The sequence below is a fragment of the Artemia franciscana genome, chromosome 11, assembly GCF_032884065.1.
Source record: "Artemia franciscana chromosome 11, ASM3288406v1, whole genome shotgun sequence".
In the NCBI taxonomy this organism is placed as follows: domain Eukaryota; kingdom Metazoa; phylum Arthropoda; class Branchiopoda; order Anostraca; family Artemiidae; genus Artemia; species Artemia franciscana.
This window is the reverse complement of record NC_088873.1, coordinates 13909112-13931033: the sequence shown is the minus strand read 5'-3', so window position 1 is coordinate 13931033 and position 21922 is coordinate 13909112. Positions and strand designations below refer to the sequence as shown.

The following is a 21922-nucleotide window of genomic DNA, read 5'->3' as shown; positions in this document are numbered from 1 at the left end:
TCTATTATCATTTGCACATTGGATAAGATCAGCAAGTTTATTTGCATTTAAAGAGACGCAATTCCATTGTAGGATCTGCAGCTTAGTTAACATAGGAAGGGTTGAATAGGTGACATGCATGATACTTTGAGAGGATGGATGATAATTCTGTTCCTATTTAATTGAAAATAGAATTGGAAAAGTAGTGTTCTGCAATTTCTTTTGTTATACTGGCTTTTTTTTATCTTTAGCCATATTTGATTGTAAGATTAGGTCCACTGATGCAACATATTTAATTAAATTAGTAATATGTGGTCCAACTCTATCTTGCATAGTGATGGCTTGAGTAGAAATATTAGGAAAAGCTGCCACTCTTTCAGACCAAAATTTAGGATTGTTGAGGGATGGACTAGCTTCAGCCACCTTGGGATGCTCCTTAGCCAACAGAGGGTAAGAAATCTCAGTAGGAGGTATGAGTGCCTGATTTTGGTTGTTCTTGTGGACCTGTAGCCAGGGTTTTTGAGGAAGGGCTAAATTCACTTCCTTGGCCTCATTAACTCTTGGACCTGATGGTACTTTGGAGAGCTTGGCCAGCTCCATTGCAGCTATCGAGAAAGGGACATTTTCTTGAAGAGCAATCTTTAAAACTTTAGCTCGTTGAACATATTTAGGACATGAATTGTGATCTGTTGATTGATGTCTACCATCACAGTTTGTACATTTAGGCACTTCAGTGCATCTACTTTCTGTAGACAAGGAGTGATTACCAAGGCAATTAGGGCAACCTGGTTCAGAAGAAGAACAATACTTAGATGAGTGACCAAGCTTAAAACATTTTGAGCATTGAAGAGGTTTTTCTTGGTATATTTTATGAGCTTTTTGCTGACCAAAAAGGAAAACCGAGTCAATTTGGGAACTAGCAGGTAAGATAAAGAGGACACTCTTACTACTTCTTGTTCCCTTAGAATATAGCTTGCCCATACGATGAACATCCAGAACCTCCAGCATTTCCCCCTTATTGTTCATAAGACCATCTTTCAAGTCATCATTTGACAGTTCCAATGGTATGTTGTACAGCACTATTTTCTGAGAATTTTTCAGGGTTGGTTTCCACCATGCAGGTGTAACAGGGATATTGCCAATTTTATGTAGGCTAAGTGCTTTGCAGGCTTCATTTCTGTCTAGAAACATAACCGTTAGTGAACCATCTCTGTTCACATTCACAGTGAAGCTGCATCTAAAAGCTTTAAAAAGATTCATTCTAATATTAGTAATATTTTTGATAGAGAAAGATTGATCTTTTACTGTTGGAGTAAAAAGGATAATGGGTTTGTCCTTTATCTCCACAGCTGGGACTGAGTTTGAGAGTCCAATTATTTCAGGAGGACTCATAGAAGGCTTTTTTCGTTTCTGTTTTCTGCCCACTGTCTGAAAATCCTCATTTAGCAGGTTATCAGTTTCGGAGATTGGTGACTCAGAGACAGTAATAATGGTTTCATTCAGGCTATCATCATTGGATATTGGAGATACAACAATAGGAATATCTGCTTCTGATAACCAATTAGATGATTGGCCCCCTTCCCTGAGGGGGCTAGAAGAGCTAGGAAACATTGGGTTCAGGAGAGGGAAATCCCAGAAACTCTAACCACGCAATAAACTTATATGAAAAAGCACAAGAATACTTCTCAAACAAAAGGAGTAGCAAGAGCTTTAGTTCCTTTCACTCAGAAAATAAATGAAATCAATAATATAAATTTTCATCAATTGATTTCTTCTTTTCTTCCTTCCAAAATCAAGCTGTTACAATGACAATTCAGCATTTTAAAGTTTTTATGTAGATACAAATATAGATAAATTGAAAAACTTTCACCAGTAGTCTGCTCTCTCTATCTGCTTGTTCATTCAAGAGATGTGTTGGTACTTGTCTGTTAAATGGAATGCACTCAGGAAGTAAAGTTAGGTTAATTCTAATGAAATATGCTAAAACATGATGATAACATAATACTTATGAAAACTAAAACAAAGAATTGTTGAAAGCCTGACATGCAGAAGGTATTATATTGAATACATAACCCCTAACTACCTCTTTATATTAAATATATAGTAAAAACATACATACATTATAGTTTTCCCAATCAAAAAAGACAAATCATAACCAATTCAGTATGGGAAACCAGTTTCTGTCAAATCTTACAGAGAGTAATTCTTGAATATGTTCTATTTAACAGACAAGTTTTTTTTTAAAAAAAACTTATGAGGTTGAAAGTAGGTATGAGAGATGCCAAAAAAGACATGCTGATCTTTGACTGTTGGTCATATACAGGAGAGGAATACCTGGCAGTAACTGTGTATCTAAAGCAATTAGGTGGATAATGGACTGTCCAGAATTGCTTATTACACTTCAAGCACTTGCAAGTTAGGTACAAAGCTGAAAACGTACTCACAGCAATCAGAGTGGCCCTGGAAATATATGCAATTGAAGACAAAGTATTTTGTAGTATCCAACTCTGGTTCAAATGTTGTTAAAGCCCACTACCATGGGCAGAGGGGGCATCAAAAGTCTTCATGCTTTGGTCATTGCCTTTGCCTTTGTATAATCAATGCTTTCAAGTTCTGGGGAGAAATTGACATAGAGTAAGTAGTTGAATGTGAATCTGATGACAATGGTGATCCTAGTAGAGAGCCAGAGACTGATGCAGCCAAAGACAACTTACCCAATGTCATATATGAAGATATGGTTAACACTGCATCTGAAATGGATGATCCTATTCATCCTAGTCATATGAGGAAAGTGTGTCTGAAGATTAGGCCAAAGCTACATCTGATTCTGGAGGCAACACTAGAGATATAGTACCAGTGCTAATAAATGCTGTGCTGCAGAAATTGCATAAAATCATAAAGTTACTGAAAAAATAGAATGTCCAACATAACATGAAAGTTCACTAGAACAGCACACAAACCATGATTAAATCTTCTCTCGAGAGAAAGTTTGCTCTTCAGAAATTTTATAACCTGATCTGAGAAATAGAACTGTCAAAGCAGGAATTTTTGATCCTTCAGAGCACATTCAGTTGTTTGTGCTCTTTTGAAAAAGTAGCTAAAATTGCAAGTTGATCTACCTGCACAACATTGAGCAAAGTGTACATGCTGGTGAAGGGGATGGTAAGATTCTGCCTAAATTCAAATTGACCCTAATAATAACCCTAAATTCAAATTGCAACCTTACCAATGTGGAGCTTGCTTGGATCCATTTGCCTATGAATGACTTTGGTAGAGAGTGGTGGCCAGACAGTCACTCACAAGATTAGGCCTAGTTAGCAGCTCACGTGAGCTTGCTCCCTTAGGTGAGAATAGGAATATGAAAGAACCAGAGAGCCTGAGTGAAATTGATGACAACTTCTCACTTTTTTTAAACAAAACAGCATTAATACCCTCTTTCAAATGATCAGATAGCACAGCAGCTCAAAATACAGAAAATATGGTCAAAGTCTACCAAGAGAGAGTTCTTCTTCATCTTGTTGAGCACCAACAAAACAGCCAGTCAATAATTAATTCATTTTTATATTTAGCTAGCTCTTGTAACCAATGCTTTGTTAGCTAAGAAGAAGCTCTAGTCCAACCCCAAGACATCCCTCAGAGAGTGAGAACCTGGAGCTCAATATTTACTTGAAAGTTGGCCTTAAACAGAACAAGAAGCTTGCAGTACTGTTAACTTAGATTTTGGAACAAAATGAGTATGGTTGGGAAGTTTGCAAAGAATTGGAAAGGGGCTTATAGTACAAGTCAGTAGAAAGGTGGCTCTAGTGATTGGTCAGTGTCTATGTTCAACAAATTTCAGACATTGTGGATGGAGCAGTAGCTGCAACCAAGTGAAGTGCAAATCACAGCCCATAGTAACAAAAAAAAAAAATGTTTTTAGAAAACCTATTCTATGCAAAAAAAATATTGGATGCTGATTCAGGAATGCTAACTATTACCCACGTTAAGCTTCAATGTAAATCTTTAGCATAAAACAGATCTCTTTTATTTTTCAGAAAAAGCCAAAAACTTTTCTAAAATGGTGTTGGATAGTGCACCATTGAAATTGTCATGATCAAAAACACCTAACCAGAGGAATACACTTCCCCACCTTAAAAATCAAAGAAGATCATATTTTTAGCATGAACAGCACTGATGTGTCTCCTTGACCTTTATTTTCTGCTTCTTCCTCCACCAATGCCTGTAGGTCACTGGAATGGTTGTAGAGAGATGATTGAGGGCTCTTTTGAAAAATTTTGTTTATAGTTAGTGCCTTTTTTTATAAATTGAGATCAATAGCACCAGTTTAAAGCATTTTTTCAACCTTCTGCTGTGCCACTTATACCCTGCTATGACTATACCTAGTGAGCAGGCATTTAGTGTGGCTTGCTACTTTGTTTGCAAGAAATGTGCAAGGTCAACTGACAGAACCCTAGAAACAAGAATGTTTTCTAAATGACAAGTTTAAAGTTTGAACTTGTTACTTAGGAAAAAGTTTGAACCTCAAAACCGGCTGGATAAAAAGTTCATAGTGCAGAATGGAAATTAGTAGTGAATCATAGTGCAGTTTATTTTCCATCTTATTTGAATCTGCTGTGTTTTTGTGTTTGAAAGATAAATTTGTTCCTTTTATTTTATGCTCTGTTGTTCAATATCTTGAGGTGGCAACAAAAAAAAGTTGTACTGCGCTCAGGTCCTCTAATAAGTTTTAGAATCATCTGTACACTTGGTGTAGTTTAAGCATGGGGTCAATTAAAAAAGAGGTAGATTTGGGATCGTTTCAGGGCAGTTACTTTACACTAGCTTTGGATTTGCAGCATATAATCTTACCCAGTATAAATGACAGGATGCAACATACTAAAAAAGCGGAAGATAAGTGAAAAAAACGGATGTTCTTTTTATAACAACAGCTGTTTTCTGTTTTTCCAAAAGACAGAGCAGAAAGCAGAAACAGGTTATCTCTTTTTGAAAGACCTGTTTCTGTTTCCTTATTTGTTTATTTTTCATCTTCTTTTCTGTTTTTCTGAAAAACTTTATCAGTTCCAAGTCTTAGTATGAACTTCGAATTAGGGCTTTTGAGAAGAAAACATGTTGATAAAACAGTTATTTCTTCATAATATACAGAATAATTGTAGCTAATATATTTTGACTGCAATTACACTATACTTTACCCCCAACCCCCCTGTGCATATGTGTAGCCCAATGTATATATTTCTAATATTTTTTTCTGTTTCTTGATTTTGTCAGCATTGGTTCAATTTATGGGTAGACAGGTTGAAATAAGAGTAATAGGTTTTGATACATAGCAAAATGCATGGGAAATACATAATTTGGGCTATATTTGTGAACATTATGGGGCCTTTAGGGTAAAGTATGGGAGAATTGGAGTCAAATGTGTTAACTTTAATTACTTTGCATATTATGAAGTAAGAGTTGTTTTCTTAACATGTTTCCTTCTCAACAGCCCCAGTTCTAGGCTTATACAACAAATTATACTCCTTTTATTTCCATAGAATGATTCTTTCCTTGGTATTAGTGCTGCCTTCCAACTCTACTGAATGAAATACTATATAATTCTGAAAATTGCTTTAAAACATTAAAAAAAATGCTAACAGTAGCAGTTCTAGGCCTCACATATATTTTTTTAGGGGGGAGGGATGTATACCAAGGTGTATAAAATAAAAGGAATTTAATATCAGATGTCAGAACAACTAGGGGGGGGGGCTTTGCTGCCCCCTTGCCCAGGCAACAAATAAACTTTACCCCCTATGACCCTATCCCCACTTAATGGTCAAATATATACCCTGAATTTTACATATGCAATGAATTTTCAATGTGCTTATTGCTCTTCATTTGCTTCTTTGCTGTTAAATTAGTTAGAGAAAAGAGTTGTGTATTGCATATGTATAATTTAGGGTTTACATTTGACTATTAAGAGATTGGAGGGGAGGGTTAAGATTTATTGGATTGCCTTAAGAACCGATATTAGTAAGTATTTAGAATGTTTTAAAGTAGTTTCCTGAATTGTATACTGTTTCAGTCTGGAGAGTATGAGTGTGGCACTAATACCCTTTTGGTCCTGCCACTTGTTTACTGTTAAATTAATAAGAAGAAAAGAGTTGCTGCTTTTGAAATACAATGAATATATATATATATATATATATATATATATATATATATATATATATATATATATATATATATATATATATATATATATATATATATATATATATATATATATATATATATATATATATATATATATATATATATATATATATATATATATATATATATATATATATATATATATATATATATATATATCTATATAACGAAAAGAGAAATCACCAATGCAACAGCACAAACACATTAAAAAAAAAGAAGAAGTAATTTCCATAATTTTATAGTGTATCCTAATGGAGAGTGGAACCACTAAATATTTACCAGGCTATTAAGTAAGATCACAGTTTTTCAGAATTTGCTGTTCCTGTCAGCTGTCAGTAAATTTAGAGACTAGGACAGGAATCAAATAGAAATTGGATCAAAATCAGTAATTTGATTCCCTATTCAATGCCAAGCCCCAATGCCATGATTACTGCCATCACACTTCCATACCAACCCCCTGCCCCATCTTAATGGGGTTTGATATAGGCTATTTACTAAAGTTTGCTGAATTAGTGTTATTACGTTTAAAGTTGCCTTTATTTGGCATTATGAACCTCCTATAGATGAAAAAATAAGAAGTGAAAATAATCTAGACCCAACAAAATCATCAAAGTTTTTAATTTAGCCCAGAGCTATACAATGTCATGCATTCATGAAAATGTTAGAGAAGGGGAGGGGGAATGTATTTTTGTACTCCAGGGCCAACTTTTGTATTATTTTTCTTAAGAATTTATTTTTTGAAATCTAAGGAGTAATGCCCTATCCCCCTTCCATTTGGCACCACTGGACTCTATTGGGTCACTGGTGTAATTTCATCAAAATTCGGGGGATGGGGAATTGGAGCCAATTCTCCCAAATCAAGTAAAAATGACAGTGAAAAATGAGCCATTTAGCACCATAAGGGCAAATATATATGAATGAAAACTGATTCTGTTCCTCTGGATACTTAAATTATCCAGGCTAATCTTAGTTTTGTCACCGATTTTTTGCAGAAACTAAATTTCAGCTGGGGGGGGGGGGGGGGGGGTGAACTGAGTTCTTGAGGGGGCAGTTGCTCCTCCCCCTGCCCCATAGTAAATTACGCCCCTTTATTGGGTTCTATTTCTGTTGGAGAGTGCTGGGATAGAACTGCAATGGTAGTGGTTTATTTTACTTAGATTACTTGGAAAGTGCAGATCTAGCAAAGATATATCTATTGCTAAATTTATTTTCTGACACAGAAATCAGATTGCAGAAAAAGAAATGCACTGTTTGATTTCCCATTCAGGGCTCTTTCAAAATGTGATAATCATTACCCTCACAGTTGTATCCCAGCCATCCTCCCCGAGATTGCCAATTCACAAATCGCAAATGTTTAACAACAACTTTCCAACTTCTTACTTTGATACAATTAACGTTTAGTAGATTTTTTACTGCTTGAATTGCTTTTAGGCTGTGTCAATGACAGTTTCAGGCAAATAGGTGTATAGGAAGTTGTATTCGACTTTACACCTTTACTCATTTTGCATGTATTATATTTGAAACATTACATAAAGATTACACATTAAATACAAGTTTTATTTTACCTTAGAACCTGGTTAAAAAACTTAGAAACTGCTTTTCTAATGGCTACAGCCCAAGGTAAATTAACTTTTAAGCCTAAAAAAAAGAAAACTTTGTTCTATAGAACATATATATATATATATATATATATATATATATATATATATATATATATATATATATATATATATGTATATATATATATATATATATATATATATATGTATATATATATATATATATATATATATATATATATATATATATATATATATATATATATATATATATATATATATATATATATATATATATATATATATTATATTTATATATATATATATATATATATATATATATATATATATATATATATATATATATATATATATATATATATATATATATATATATATATATATATATATATATATATATATATATATATATATATATATATATATATATATATATATATATATATATATATATATATATATATATATATATGGAGTGTACATAGACTGTTTGGTCAGGGCCTATTTGGTGATGGACAGGAATATTTTAACGGTTTTACAAAATCTATAACAATTTTCAAAAAGAAAAACTTTATTCTGTTTTACCTATAAACAGAGGCAGTTCTAGGCCTGGGGGGTGGCTGCCCCCCAGTTTTTTCACATTCATTCATGATATCTTTACTCTCCTATTAAGGTACCACGCACCCTCTCCCTCCTGATTATGAGGCCTAAAACTGCTAAAGCCTATCGACAATCATACTATGGTGGTTGTGTCAGTTTTACTAATTTGATTTTGTTTTTTAGTTGTTTCTCCTCCTGTCACCCTCTATGTTGGTGCTGATAAATATGAAAGTAAGTAGTAAGCTGTTTCTTTTAAGCTAGTTGTTACTGTTCTGAAAATATTTTTTTTCCAAGATCAGAATTGAGTACAGTATTGCACTTTTATAAGATTTTAGGGGGATAATAAGTTTTGTTTTTAGTGATCATAGATCATCTTTTCTTCTTTTAAAAGCAATTTGGGTAGCGAAATAATGCATAGCAGACATAATTGTAGGCAGCTCAACCTTTCCCCCCCTTTTTTTTTGGGGGGGGGGGTCATCTATTTTAACCAGTTTTATCTCAGATCTGAACAGGAGCTAAGTTTTCATTCCATAACAACCCAAAACCTCATTTATATTGTTTATTTGTTTGCAGATTTAGATGTAACCATTTGTAAACTATACAAAATAAATGTACAATCCAATGGATTTTTTTTTCAAACTGTTGTCATGGCCTAAGGCTCAATTTTAGTCAAAACAGGGGCTCTCTGTATTTGCTAAGCTTTGACCTTGGCCTGACCTTGACCTTGTGGCATGCCAAACCTTATGATCAAAAGTCATTATACCATAACTTTATTTTAAAAGCTTTAACAACTAAACATCAGAAGAGTATATATTTGTTCCACAATGAGAAGTGTTTTAAAAGTAAGCCATTTGGAATGCAGCCTGTTCTATTGGCTACCTTCATGGCTGAACCCCTGGTTAGTTGCTTTCTCTATTAATATGTAAGTATAATCCTGGTTCCCTCTTTCTCTGTTACAAAGAGCTACTTTCAGCCTCATTTCCTTTTCTCTCACAGTTTTGGCATGTATATTTATATCAAAGAAGAATGAAATGGTATTTAAATGTAGCTTTATGCTGAATGTATGCTGAGTGGTTGTATAATTAGATTGAAGTGCTTTGTTCAGTGAACTCATGTTTTCCCTACTGTCTAAAAACACATTAGAAGAAGAACAAAATATCTCCTTCCTCTAGATGTGATGCACATGATTCGATTTTGTGGACCCCTTGCACTGTAACCAGAGGATATATGTTCTGCTTAGAAAACCAATCATTATCCCATATTTATGCTTGAACAAGAGCTAAGAGCTCATGTGGCACTTGTGACGAGGTCGGAAGAACCAAGAGCTCATATGGTATGAGCTTTAGCAAAATTCTAAGAATCAGTGGATTGATTTAAAAGGAAAATCAGAGGCTTAATGTCGGTCACGATTTAAAATAAGAGCTCTAAGACACCAGATCCTTCTAAATATCAAAATTCATTAAGATCCGATCACCCACGCGTAAGTTAAAAATACATCATTTTTTCTAATTGTTCCTCTCCCTTCAGTCCCCCAGATGGTCGGATCGGGGAAAACGACTTTATCAAGTCAATTTGTGCAGGTCTCTGACACGCCTACCAATTTTCATTGTTCTAGCACGTCCAGAAGCACCGAACTCGCCTAAGCACTGGACCCCTCTAACTCCCCTAAAGAGAGCAGATCCGGTCCGGTTATGTCAGTCACGTATCTACGACATTTGCTTACTTTACCCACCAAGTTCCATCCCGATCTCTCCACTCTAATCGTTTTCCAAGATTTCTGGTTTTCCCCTCCAATGTCACCAGATTTGGTCGGGGTTTAAAATAAGAGCTCTGAGACATGAGTTCCTTCTAAATTTCAAATTTCATCAAGATCCGGTCACCAGTTCTTAAGTTAAAAATGCCTAAATTTTTCTAATTTTTCCGAATTAACACTCTCCCCCCACAAACTCCCTCAAAGAGAGCGGATTCAGTCCGGTTATGTCAATCACGTATCTAGGACTTGTGCTTATTCTTCCCACCAAGTTTCACCCCGATCTCTCCACTCTAAGTGTTTTTCAAGATTTCCCGTTTTCCCCTCTAACTCCCCCAATATCACCGGATATGATCGGAATTTTAAAATAAGAGCTCTGAGACACGAGGTCCTTCTAAACATCAAATTTCATTAAGATCCGATCACCCATTGGTAAGTTAAAAATACCTCATTTTTTCATTTTTCCTCTCCCTCCAGCCTCCCAGATGGTTGAATCGTGGAAACGACTGTTATCAAGTCAATTTGTGCAGGTCTCTGACATGCCTACCAATTTTCATCGTCCTAGCACGCCCAGAAGCACCGAACTCGCCAAAGCACCGGAAATATCCCCCCCCCCCCAACTTCCCCAAAGATAGCGGATCCGTTCTGATTATGTCAGTCAAGTATCTAGAACTTGTGCTTATTCTTCCATTCAAGTTTCATCCCGATCTCTCCACTTTAAGCGTTTTTTAAGATTTCCGGTTTCCAAGATTTCTGTCTCCCTCCTCCAATCTCCTATGTACCTAGATCCGATTCGAATTGAAAATGGAGCATCTGAGACATAAGATCTTTCTATATATCGTGTTTCGTTAAGATTCGATCACCCATTCGTAAGATAAAGATACCTCAATTTTCACGTTTTCTAAGATTTTCGGTTTCCCCCTCCAACTCCCCCCACCGTCACCGGATCTGGTTGGGATTTATAATACGAGCGCTGAAGCACAAGATCCTTCTAAATATCAAATTTCATTAAGATCTGATCACCCGGTCATAAGTTACAAATACCTCATTTTTCTAATTTTTCCGAATTACTCCCCCCCCCAACTCCCCTTAAGAGCCTGGATCTAGTCTGGTTATGTCAGTCACGTATTTTGGACGTGTGCTAATTCTTCCCACTAAGTTTCATCCTGATCTCTCCACTCTAAGCGTTTTCCAAGATTTCCAGTCCCCCCTCAACTCCCCCAATGACACTGGATCCGGTCGGGATTTAAAACAAGACATCTTAGTTACGAGGTCCTTCTAAATATGAAATTTCATTAAGTTCCAATCACTCCATCGTAAGTTAAAAATACCTCATTTTTTCTAATTTTTCAGAATTAAGCCTCACCCCCCAACCCCCCAAAGAGACTGGATCCGTTCTGGTTATGTTAATCACGTATCTAGTATTTGTGCTTATTTTTCCACCAAGTTTCATCATGATCCCTCCACTCTAAGCGCTTTCCAAGAATTTAGGTTTCTCCCTCTGACTCCCCCCAGTGTCATCGGATCGGGTCGGGATTTAGAGTAAGAGCTCTGAGACACTATATACTTCTAAATGATAAATTTCATTTAGATCCGATCACCCGTTTGTAACTTAAAATACCTCGTTTTTCTAATTTTTTCAAATTAACTGTCCCCCCACTCCCCCCCCAGATGATCGGATCGGGAAAACGACTATTTCTAATTTAATTTGGTCTGATCCCTGATACGCCAGCCAAATTTCATCATCCTAGCTTATCTGGAAATGCCTAAACTAGCAAAACCAGGACAGACAGACTGACAGACCGACATAATTTGCGATCAGTATATGTCACTTGATAAATACCAATTGCCATAAAAGTAGGCTTACGCAGTAACTTTGGTTAAGTTATTTGTAAATGATTTCTATTTGAAATTTCAGATAGCAAACTTTTTTTTCCAGATGAGGAGTTAATAAAATGGGGCTGGCCAGAAGATGTGTGGTTCCATGTAGATAAGCTATCATCAGCCCATGTTTATGTTCGACTTCAACCTGGCCAAACAATTGATGATATACCTGGCGCGGTGCTAGAAGATTGTGCCCAACTAGTCAAAGCTAATAGGTAAATAATAATAAGTATTGTTAACAGTAATTTTTGAATGATTCTGGTTCTAGATACCCTTTTGTTTTCTTTTATTTGTAAGTAAAGAAAAGATTCAAATTCACTGGTGACTGAGGAAATCTGTTATTAGCCAAATAGAAATGCATGTCATCAAAAATATACGCATATTTCGGCACATTCTTTTTTTACATGAGGTTAAAAAATGGCCCCAGTCAATCAATTTATTTGAAAGAAATATAAATAAATTACAGAACATTAGACCCCCACAAATGATCTTTGACCTGCGAGAGTGGGCCATATTTAAGAAACTCATTTACATCACTATCAGCATCGGATCCTTATTATATTTTAATCCTTTTAGTACTATCACTAGCTCTTCCTCAAAAATATATCTTCCTTCAGATACAAAGTGTCAAAAACTTTTTTATTCTTAACAATATTGTCTACTGTAACTCTAGCATGGCTTTAGCACATTCTCAAAATGTTCTAACCATGCTTCCTTAACTCTTTTCTGATGACTAACTGTGGTACCGTTCCTGTGTTTGACTGGGGAATGTCTGGATTGAATAATCCCTCTCAATTTATTGAAGTGCCAGTACAAAATTTTACTATTATGCCGCCTGGCTGCACCTTCGAAATCTTCAGCAGTTTTATCCATGGCTTCTATTCACACCTTGTTAGTTCATATTTAATGCTTTATTCACTGTCTTTACATTTCCCTTATTTGCATATTTTCTGTCACTCCTTTCTATAAAACATAAGCGTTTTCACAAATATTCCTAGCTGTATTTCTGAATTTCTTCCCTAAGACACAATCAGCAACTTCACAAGGTACTTTCCTAAAATTGATCCATTTATCTTCTACATTGTCAAATCTTAAACCCTCTAGTTTGGCATTCAAGTTTTCTTGGAAAGTTTAAGTTTCTACCTGGGATCCTATCTATTAGTTCCTTTAGCTGTAAATAAGTAATATCTGAGTCACTAGTATCTCTGTCACTCGGCCCTACAGGGGCATATTCTACTATAACTAATATCCTACATTTTTTGGTCACAGAATGAGTGACTAGCATTCTGTTATTAATATTTTCCCAACCTAAATAAGACTTATCTGCTTCCTTATTCATCATGAACCCTACTCACTGTCTATGTATCCCATCCTTCCTGCCAGAGAAAATAGATTCTATATCACCTAATTTCATGTATAAGAGTTTCTGAAACTCCTAATAAGTATAGTTCGAAGCATCTGAAGTCGTAAGTCAAAATGCCAATAGTTGTTTTGTAATGTTGTATCATTCCAAGCTGAAATATTCATATTCTTTATACCTTTGAAAGTATTTTGGCCTCGGGAAAGGCAATGATCCCAAAACAAGTGCAGAACGGAGAATAGCACGTCTTCGCAATTCTATACGAAGCCTTAAGCCGGCTTAAAACGGAACAGCAAAAGTCCCTGGGATCTTCAGTTGAGTGGAGGCTATGTGCAATCCTGGGCCCATCTTGGTCAAGTTCAAGTTCTATTTATTTTCATAAAATAACAATAACAAAAACAATATCACAAAGGGCTCAATGGCCCGTTATTTGGGAAACGGCATACAATAAATAATGAATCATAAAACTTGTCATAAACATACTAACCAACATATAAATATAAATATATAAGGAAAAGAAATCAACTCACCGGCAGTCCCCACGAAACAGCGACCCTCACATCACCCGACAATAAAATACAAATGAAAATTCTCGCGTCATCGAGGATACAACACCAACGAAACAACAACCCCCCCCCCCCCCAAAAAAAACATAAGAAACATTTAATAAGAAGCCTTTAATAAGAAACTTTTAATCTGTCTCTTAAAGGAGCCAAGTGTTCGTGACTGCCGGATCTCAGCGGGAACCCAAGTTCCAAGCACGCCCCACAGTCACAGCCAGGCCGAAGTCTGAACGAACCGAGGGACTAGCTGGAATCATCACATTCTCCCGGTTACAAACCATATACAAATTTACTTCCCCTACTAGTTTAGGCAGTCCCGAAAAACAACATGGGAGATCTCCCTGGAAGTATTGATATGCCAACGAAGATAGAGATAAAACATAAATATCTTTAATTTTGAGGAGGTCAAAAGGAGTGTGTGTAGCCGACTGGAGAATTCTTGCCGCTTTCTCATAGATTGTGAATAGGAGCAAGTACCGAGGGAAATGTGGACATCCACACAGACGAACAGTAACATATATAAGGGCAAATCAGAGAGAAGTATAAAAGACTGAGGATAGGGAAAGGAAATAAACGCTTTTATTTTCAGATAATCCCAGGTCTACGGGAAATTTTCACTCTTATTATTTGAACATGCCACTTAAATGATAAATTTTCATCCAAAAGAACTCCCAGGAATCGCACATATCGATCCAGGAGACGACTTATGGAGCCTCTTGGTGTATGAAGCTCAGTAATTGTGGGGCAGCTCACACCTTTACGAGAAAAAATAAGAAGGTAGGACTTTTTTCATTTAAAGTTAGTTGATTTATGTGAAACCAAAAGAGTATTTTCTCTGTCATTGCTTGAAGCTTTAGAATAAGGGATGATTCATCCGGAGCTGCAGCACCTAAAGTAGTGTCATCTGCAAATGCTATTAATTCTTCTCGACTATCAGGCGTGAACACCAACGTACTCTGAGAGTAAGATTTGTGACACAATTCACAGCAAACATTGTTAATTGGGGTGTTAAAAAGTCGGTAGAGATCGTTCACATAGATGAGGAAGAGGGTTGGCCCAAGAATAGAACCTTGGGGTACTCCGTATTCAATTGGAACTTTTTCGTCTGTAACTTCCGTGGCGATGGATCTGTCAATTAGGTATGACGAGAACCAAGACACTGCTTCCCCACGGACATCAACATGACAAAGTTTACCAATAAGAATATTATGTGTTAGGCTGTCAAAAGCTTTCTTTACATAAAAAAATGGCTGCAGGAATAAGATTAGAATCTAAAGATCATCGTATAAACTGAAGAAGTCTATTACAAGCATGTTCTGTAGAATACTTTGCGCGAAACCCAAACCGATGCTGATGGAAAAAAATTTAACTTCAAGAAATCTCACCAGACGTTTGAGCATTGGCCTTTCAAATATCTTAGAGAACACTGACAAAAGAGAGATCGGCCTGTAGTTCTCAGGATCCTTTCGGTCACCTCCTTTAAAGAGAGCCATAACTCGTGCAAGTTTAAGACGTTGGGGAAATACTCCTAGTTGAAATGATCTATTAATCGAATGGTAAATTGGGGTGATAATCGATGGAAGAATATGTTTAATTACTTTAGCAGAAATTTGGTCGAACCCTGCTGAAGAATTCTTTATAGACAGAACAATATTTATAATTTCCTGCACTGTAACCTCCCCAAGAACCATTGATTTCAAGCACGAGGGACCTAAGAACTGCTTCCAAGACTGTGACACTGAGGAATAAGAAACGCTATTAGCAGTTTTTTCCCTATCTCCTCAAAGAATTTATTCATATGATGTCGAATTTGGCCTTTTTCTGTTACAAGTTGATCGTCTACAATGAGAGACTTAGGGAGACCTTCTGGTTTCATGGATGGTCGAATAACTTCCTTAATCACGTCCCACGTCTTTTTTATATTTTTACCGCAATCAACAAATCTCTTTGTAAAATATACTGTTTTATAGCTCTGCGAATAATTGATTTCAGAATATTACGGTACAACTTAAATTCTTCTAACTTGGCTTTATTTGGTCTTTTTTTGTACTCCTTCCAAAGGTTCTGCTTCCTTTTTATTGACTTAACGACTCCAGATGTTAACCAGGGAGCTATAGGTGTTGATCTTTTTGATCGAGGATTTTTTAAAGGAGCTTTTAGACAATAAGACGTGAATTTTTCCTTAACAGTGTCATAAAACCAGCCAAATATGTCGTTATAATAATTGCCTAAACTAATATTTTCTGCTTAAGAAAAGTCCCATTTATATGTACCAAGATCTTCTTTCAATTTATCCAGCTCTACTTGAGAGCAACAAAATCTCGGTTTATCCTGGGGGACTAATCTTTGTGGATTTTGGAGGATTTGAAAATCCACAAAATCCATGTCACAACATGGTATTCCGCACTTTGCGATGATTTTTTATCAACAAGAGTCAAAATCCTGTACTGACAATCTCAAAGCAAAGCCTTTTCCCATTCCATGTATTACAAGCAAATATTTTTACTCTAGACGAGACTCAAAGACGTCACAATATCCCATACAATTATATTTTATTCGGAATCAATGTTTTTAGTCGATATGCATATGCCGTTCCAATGCGTTCAAAGAGAGGTGATGAACTTTCAAGGGCTTTTCAAGGGCCCTTTTTCTATCTTTTAGCAACATTCTTATAGAAAAATTCAAACAAGTACAGAACGGGGAATAACACGTCTTCGCTAGTCTATACAAAGCCTTAAGCCGGCTTAAAACGGAACAGCAAAAGTCCCTGGGATCTTCAGTTGAGTGGAAGCTATGTGCAATCCTGGGCCCATCTTGGTCACAACATGGTATTCCACACTTGGTGATGCTTTTTTATCAACAAGAGTTAAAATCCTGTACTGACAATCTCAAAGCAAAGCCTTTTCCCATTCCGTGTTTTACAAGCAAATATTTTTACTCTAGACGAGACTAAAAGACGTCACAATATCCCATACAAGTATGTTTTATTCGGAATCAATGTTTTTAGTCGCTATGGATATGCCGTTCAAATGATTCCAAAGAGAGGTGATGAACTTTCAAGGGCTAGAGCCCTTGAATCTATCTTTGAACAACATTCTTACAGGAAAGTTCAAACAGATCGTGGTAATGAATTTGTTAATGTATATGTGGAAAAGTTTTTGTTAAAATATAATACGATACTCTATCATAGTCATAGTCCAATAAAGACGGCCTTGAATGAATGTTTGATAAGAACAATTCGACTTTTAATCTCAAGGTATTGTACACTGAAAAATACTGGTGCTTTTATTCAAGGCGTAGATCAAATCATGTCGATTTATAGTCAAAATCCTCGTCGATCCCTGTCAAATCATAGTCGTCTTGAAGTTCATCACAGTAACAATACACTTGGCATTTTTCTTAAACAATATTTCTATGAAAATGTTGAGAAGAAAAAATTTAATGTTGGTGATACAGTTCGAATAAATCGGACAAAGAATATTTTTGTAAAGGGGAATTGCTCGTGGTCCACTGAACATTTTAAGTGTCAAAAACGCTAAACATGTAACGTATCGCCTACGTGGTATGAATTTTTCTAATACTTCGAATATGAATTTTAATAGTTAAAAACAATGGAATCTATAAAATTGAAAATATATTAAAGAGTCGTGCTCGCAAGGCTAAGAGACAGTTTCTGTTTCGCTGGCTAGGATATAAATGATTTTGATTCTTAGATTGTCAATGAAGACATTCACAATGCCTAAGGATTTCTATGTAACACTCATGTCCAATCTCTCTGGTCCCCTCTGTACGATTTGAGTAAAACAAGTAATTTATGGACAAAAATCCCCAGCCGTCAAATTGGAGGGAAAGTATGAAGTTTCTCTGGTCGACTGTATTCTAAAAAATCTTAAATGTTACCCTGAGAAAGGATCGTAGATATGCGATTAAAGTAAGGCCCTTTGACTTTTTCGACGACGGTTTGGTGTCAAATTTTGACTCTGATGATTACCCCTTTACTAATATACCTAATCAGGAATACAATACAAGAATATGCATGAGCTGTGTCGATTTATCAACACAAAAATTGAGAGTCGAAGGGTGGCTTCACATTCAACTATTAAACTGAACAGGGGAGAATTAACATTACCAGTCCGTTTGAGAATGAGAGAATTTTCCTCAGTGAGGATTTTCGTGATGTTTTTGGTTTTAAAGATCGTATTATTAGAGAAAAAATTCCAGTGGCAAGGACCATGTTATCTATACAGACTATGCACCCGGCATCTCATTGGACACTTGTATATTTCTTTATGCGTCCTTTGTCGAAACATCGGGAGTCAGTAATACCAATGTCCCCTCTTACGTATTCTTGAAGGAAAAACCAGTCACGAGGACATTCACCACTACAATATAAAGCAGCTTTAATATATTCCAGTCAACACTTTGTATTTGGAGCTCTGTCAGTTAACATTAAGAAGTGAATTGGGTGAGTTTCTAGCAATAAGAAAAGGTTTGGCTGTGACCACATGTCATTTTCGGCCTATTCAGTGAGACAGTCAATAGAAAAAATACTTTTGTTTGTCCTGATATTGATTGCTATATTGCTACTCTTAGACCACGGCAATTGGGTCATGAAATGGACTCTTACAGGGATGATTCGTCAATGTCCGGTTACGGTCTCGTCAATTGGTTTGCTAAGTTGTTTCACTCTGCTCTACTCCTGGCCAAAAAATATATTGACCCGGTTTTCGCGGGTTCTTCATCCTCTACACTACACGATTGATGCTCTGGGAAGGATTTTAAAGGAAGTATTTCACAAAATCTCAGGTCCAGCGTGCGATCCCTCGGTGAGCGATTGAAATCACGAAAAAGTGGGAAAGGTTTAAAAAGGGCGAGAAACACCTCATCAGTCTCAATTCGGTTCGGAAGCGTAAAACATCACTCTTGTCAAAGAAGAAAAAGAAACGAAAGGAAAAATCATTTGATCGAAAAAGGATTCTTTTCCAAGAAGTAGCATATCTACTACATGGAGAATCTTAACCTTCAGTCAACTCATCTCTAAATCTTTTCAATGCGAAAAATGTTAATGTGAGTGTAAAACATAGTTATTATGAACAATTTTACCCGAAACCACTGCTCTCTGAAAACGGTCATTTTCATAGTTATTTCATTGAAGGGTTATTTCATAGATTTAACTTCTACTTTTATAGATTTGCATATGATTGTCAAAAAATCTAATAATGATAAAAATAAGTGCAGCCGAGGGGTTATCCTATGATGATTTTATACTTCAGAATTTGTTTAGGCAAATAAGTATCTTCATAAATGGATCGTTGGTGAGTACCAGCAATAATCTTTCAAATTATGCAGGTTATATACAATTTATGTTGATGACTCCATTGTCATATAACTCATGGTATCATTGTATTGAATTTGTCCGGTACTCAAGCTATGACTATTGTCCGAACGGGCACAGTGCGTTTAGAGTGTACCTTTGCTGAATCAGTAGCTGAGAGTATTGCATTACTTTCACTAAATCAATTTGGACCTATTGGGAAATCACCCCCGATGGCAGTGTCCCACTAGAATTGGCACCATGAACACGAATCACCGTATTCAATCTGGATTCTTACATGCTAACATTACATTATGCTAACATTAGTCGCTTAAGCTGATCGCTTATTGGATCGATAGAGAAATGGGAGGAGTGACTGAAGGCCTGAGATCTTCAAACAGATGCGCAATATTATTTTGTTTTGTTTCTAATAAAATATCAATAAATTGAGTAAATGTCTTGGGGCCAGGACACATAAGTCTCAGACAATAGTCCAAAGACGGAAACTCATTCCTCATTGTATCGTAAATAATTCCTTTAGTGAAGATTCTCTTCTGCACTGACAATGTTTGAAAATCTTTTTCTAGGATTAATCATTTTTCCAAAGTGACAAGATTTCCTATAATTTTCTGTCTGTCGACTTTATTCATTTTTAATCCTGACAGTCTCACTACCGATTGTAGACTAACAATAGATCTCGCTAGTAACAAACTCTCTTCATTTTTAATGATTGGTTCATGGTTTTATGAATGTTTCCGTGGGTAGACTATCATTGGCGCTAGTTCAGTTCAGTTTATTAAGTTCAGCTAGTAACATTGTTATTCGTCAATTCAACTTTAATTTCCTTGCTAATAATATCCGCTAGTGCCCATTTTATTTTGCTTGCGGTTTCATTGTCTATTACCACATTGTTTTTTCATAGATAACAGTTTCGGCATCTAGACAAGATATGTTGTGTGATAATGCTAGATGCGTATACTTTTCTTCTTTTTACCTTTCGTGGAATGGTAATAGTGGGAGGATGATGTTGAGATTTATCAAGTGGTAACGTGTTACCAGCAACAAGAAGTTGACCTTTGTCATCAACTAAAAGTTTTAGTTCGAATTCTCTTCAAGACTAACTTCTCTGGAAATGCTACTCTCCCATATCCACCTCTATAACACTTGAATTTTCTCGGTACTCCAGTGAAATGTAACTCCTTACTCTCATGACAACGCAAGCATACATATCCAATAGTGTTACCATTAGCACTCGTTTCATAATCCAAAAATTCTCTTTATTGGCATTCAATGCTACTACAACACTATCATGTACACACATCTTCTTGGAATATTTCATCTTCACTTTTTGAAAAATAAGATGTAGATGTTTATCTTTCCGATGCAGAAATAATACTGGAGCAAATCTAGCAGCTCACACAAGATTACGTCACCCTAGCCTGTAAATATTGGACCTAGATCATTTTTTTTTCGACTGGGACTTTCCCCCTTGACTAACGGATTAACGGACTAACAAGTTCTATTTTGTAACACCCAAACTTTATGACGTAAAAACCAAAGAAATCCTTATTTGGCGGGGTCTTCTAAGTTTTTTTAAAGAACCATCACAGAAATCCTGAAGTAAAGAAACCCTGAACGATGTTTTAAAGACTCCCTATTAGGTAAAACCGAAAGAAATCATGAAGTAAACAAGCCCTTGTGGATTTTTTAAACACTCTCTATTAGGTAACAACCAAACCCTGTGACGTAAAAACCAAAGAAAACCTAATTTGGCAGGACCCCTGAAGATTTTTCCCAACGCCCCTAGGTTTTTTAAACATGCTTCGTTAAGAAAACATTTCCTATGACGCAACATGCCCCTGCATCTCTTAGAAAACCTTCCCTATCACGTAATTAATACCTGCTTCTTGTGCTGGGGGAATCGCCGTTAAACCTTCGTGATTAAAGAAAGAAAGGAGTAGCGGCTAAATGTCATTTTAAAAGCATTATTCTGTCACTACTGTTGTGCACGTTTGACGTTAACAATGTTTAGGTCTCAATAGCTATGTAACAATGTCAACGGCATAAGTATTGGCATACCCAAAGACACAATGGATGATATTCTGGAATAATTGCATCGGTTCCTTAAGGAATATCTATGGCCTTGCTGTAAACCAATCTTTTTTTATGTCTCTAAAACCTGCCATCATTGATTGGTTGGATACTTTTTAAGGACGGTAGATGTACAAATATAATTAAATTATCCTTGTTTGGACGTCATGATTGACTTGATTTGGGTATTCACCACAAATTAAGTCCTTACAGCAAACATAGACCAGTTGTGGACATTCAATGGAAAGCGAAGGTAGCTTATAAGACCGTCTATGAAAAACGGTCCCTAATCAACTTCCCACAGAATACTAGCATGAGAAGTTTTGAATTAGTTATGAATCTGCAACTTTTTCAAAACCGCTATTCATATCATGGTTATTTGTTTACAAAATAGAGAACATTGAGATTCGTAGTCTTTTTATTGACATGAAGGTAAAGACTGGAGTCTGGCGTTAAGATCATTAACAAGAACTTTTTCCGCTACTGAGAGTCACTTTTTGGGTCCAGCTTAGTTGTTCATTAACTTCTATTTTTTTTTGTATGATGAAAGAGCAGCGCGGTCTTCGTTGTCACTTACGTCAAGCTTATGGATTGCATTTGATCATGGATATA

At 35.9% G+C, this 21922-nt stretch overlaps 1 protein-coding gene across 1 annotated transcript in view; it reads left to right on the top strand.

Moving 5' to 3' along the window:
- LOC136032849 (coiled-coil domain-containing protein 25-like) overlaps positions 1-21922 on the top strand; it is a 39077-nt gene that overhangs the window by 7650 nt on the left and 9505 nt on the right. The window contains exons 2-3 of the mRNA XM_065713260.1: positions 8532-8579; positions 12038-12197. Of these exons, the coding sequence (XP_065569332.1) occupies positions 8532-8579; positions 12038-12197 (208 nt within the window). The remainder of the gene's footprint in view (positions 1-8531; positions 8580-12037; positions 12198-21922) is intronic.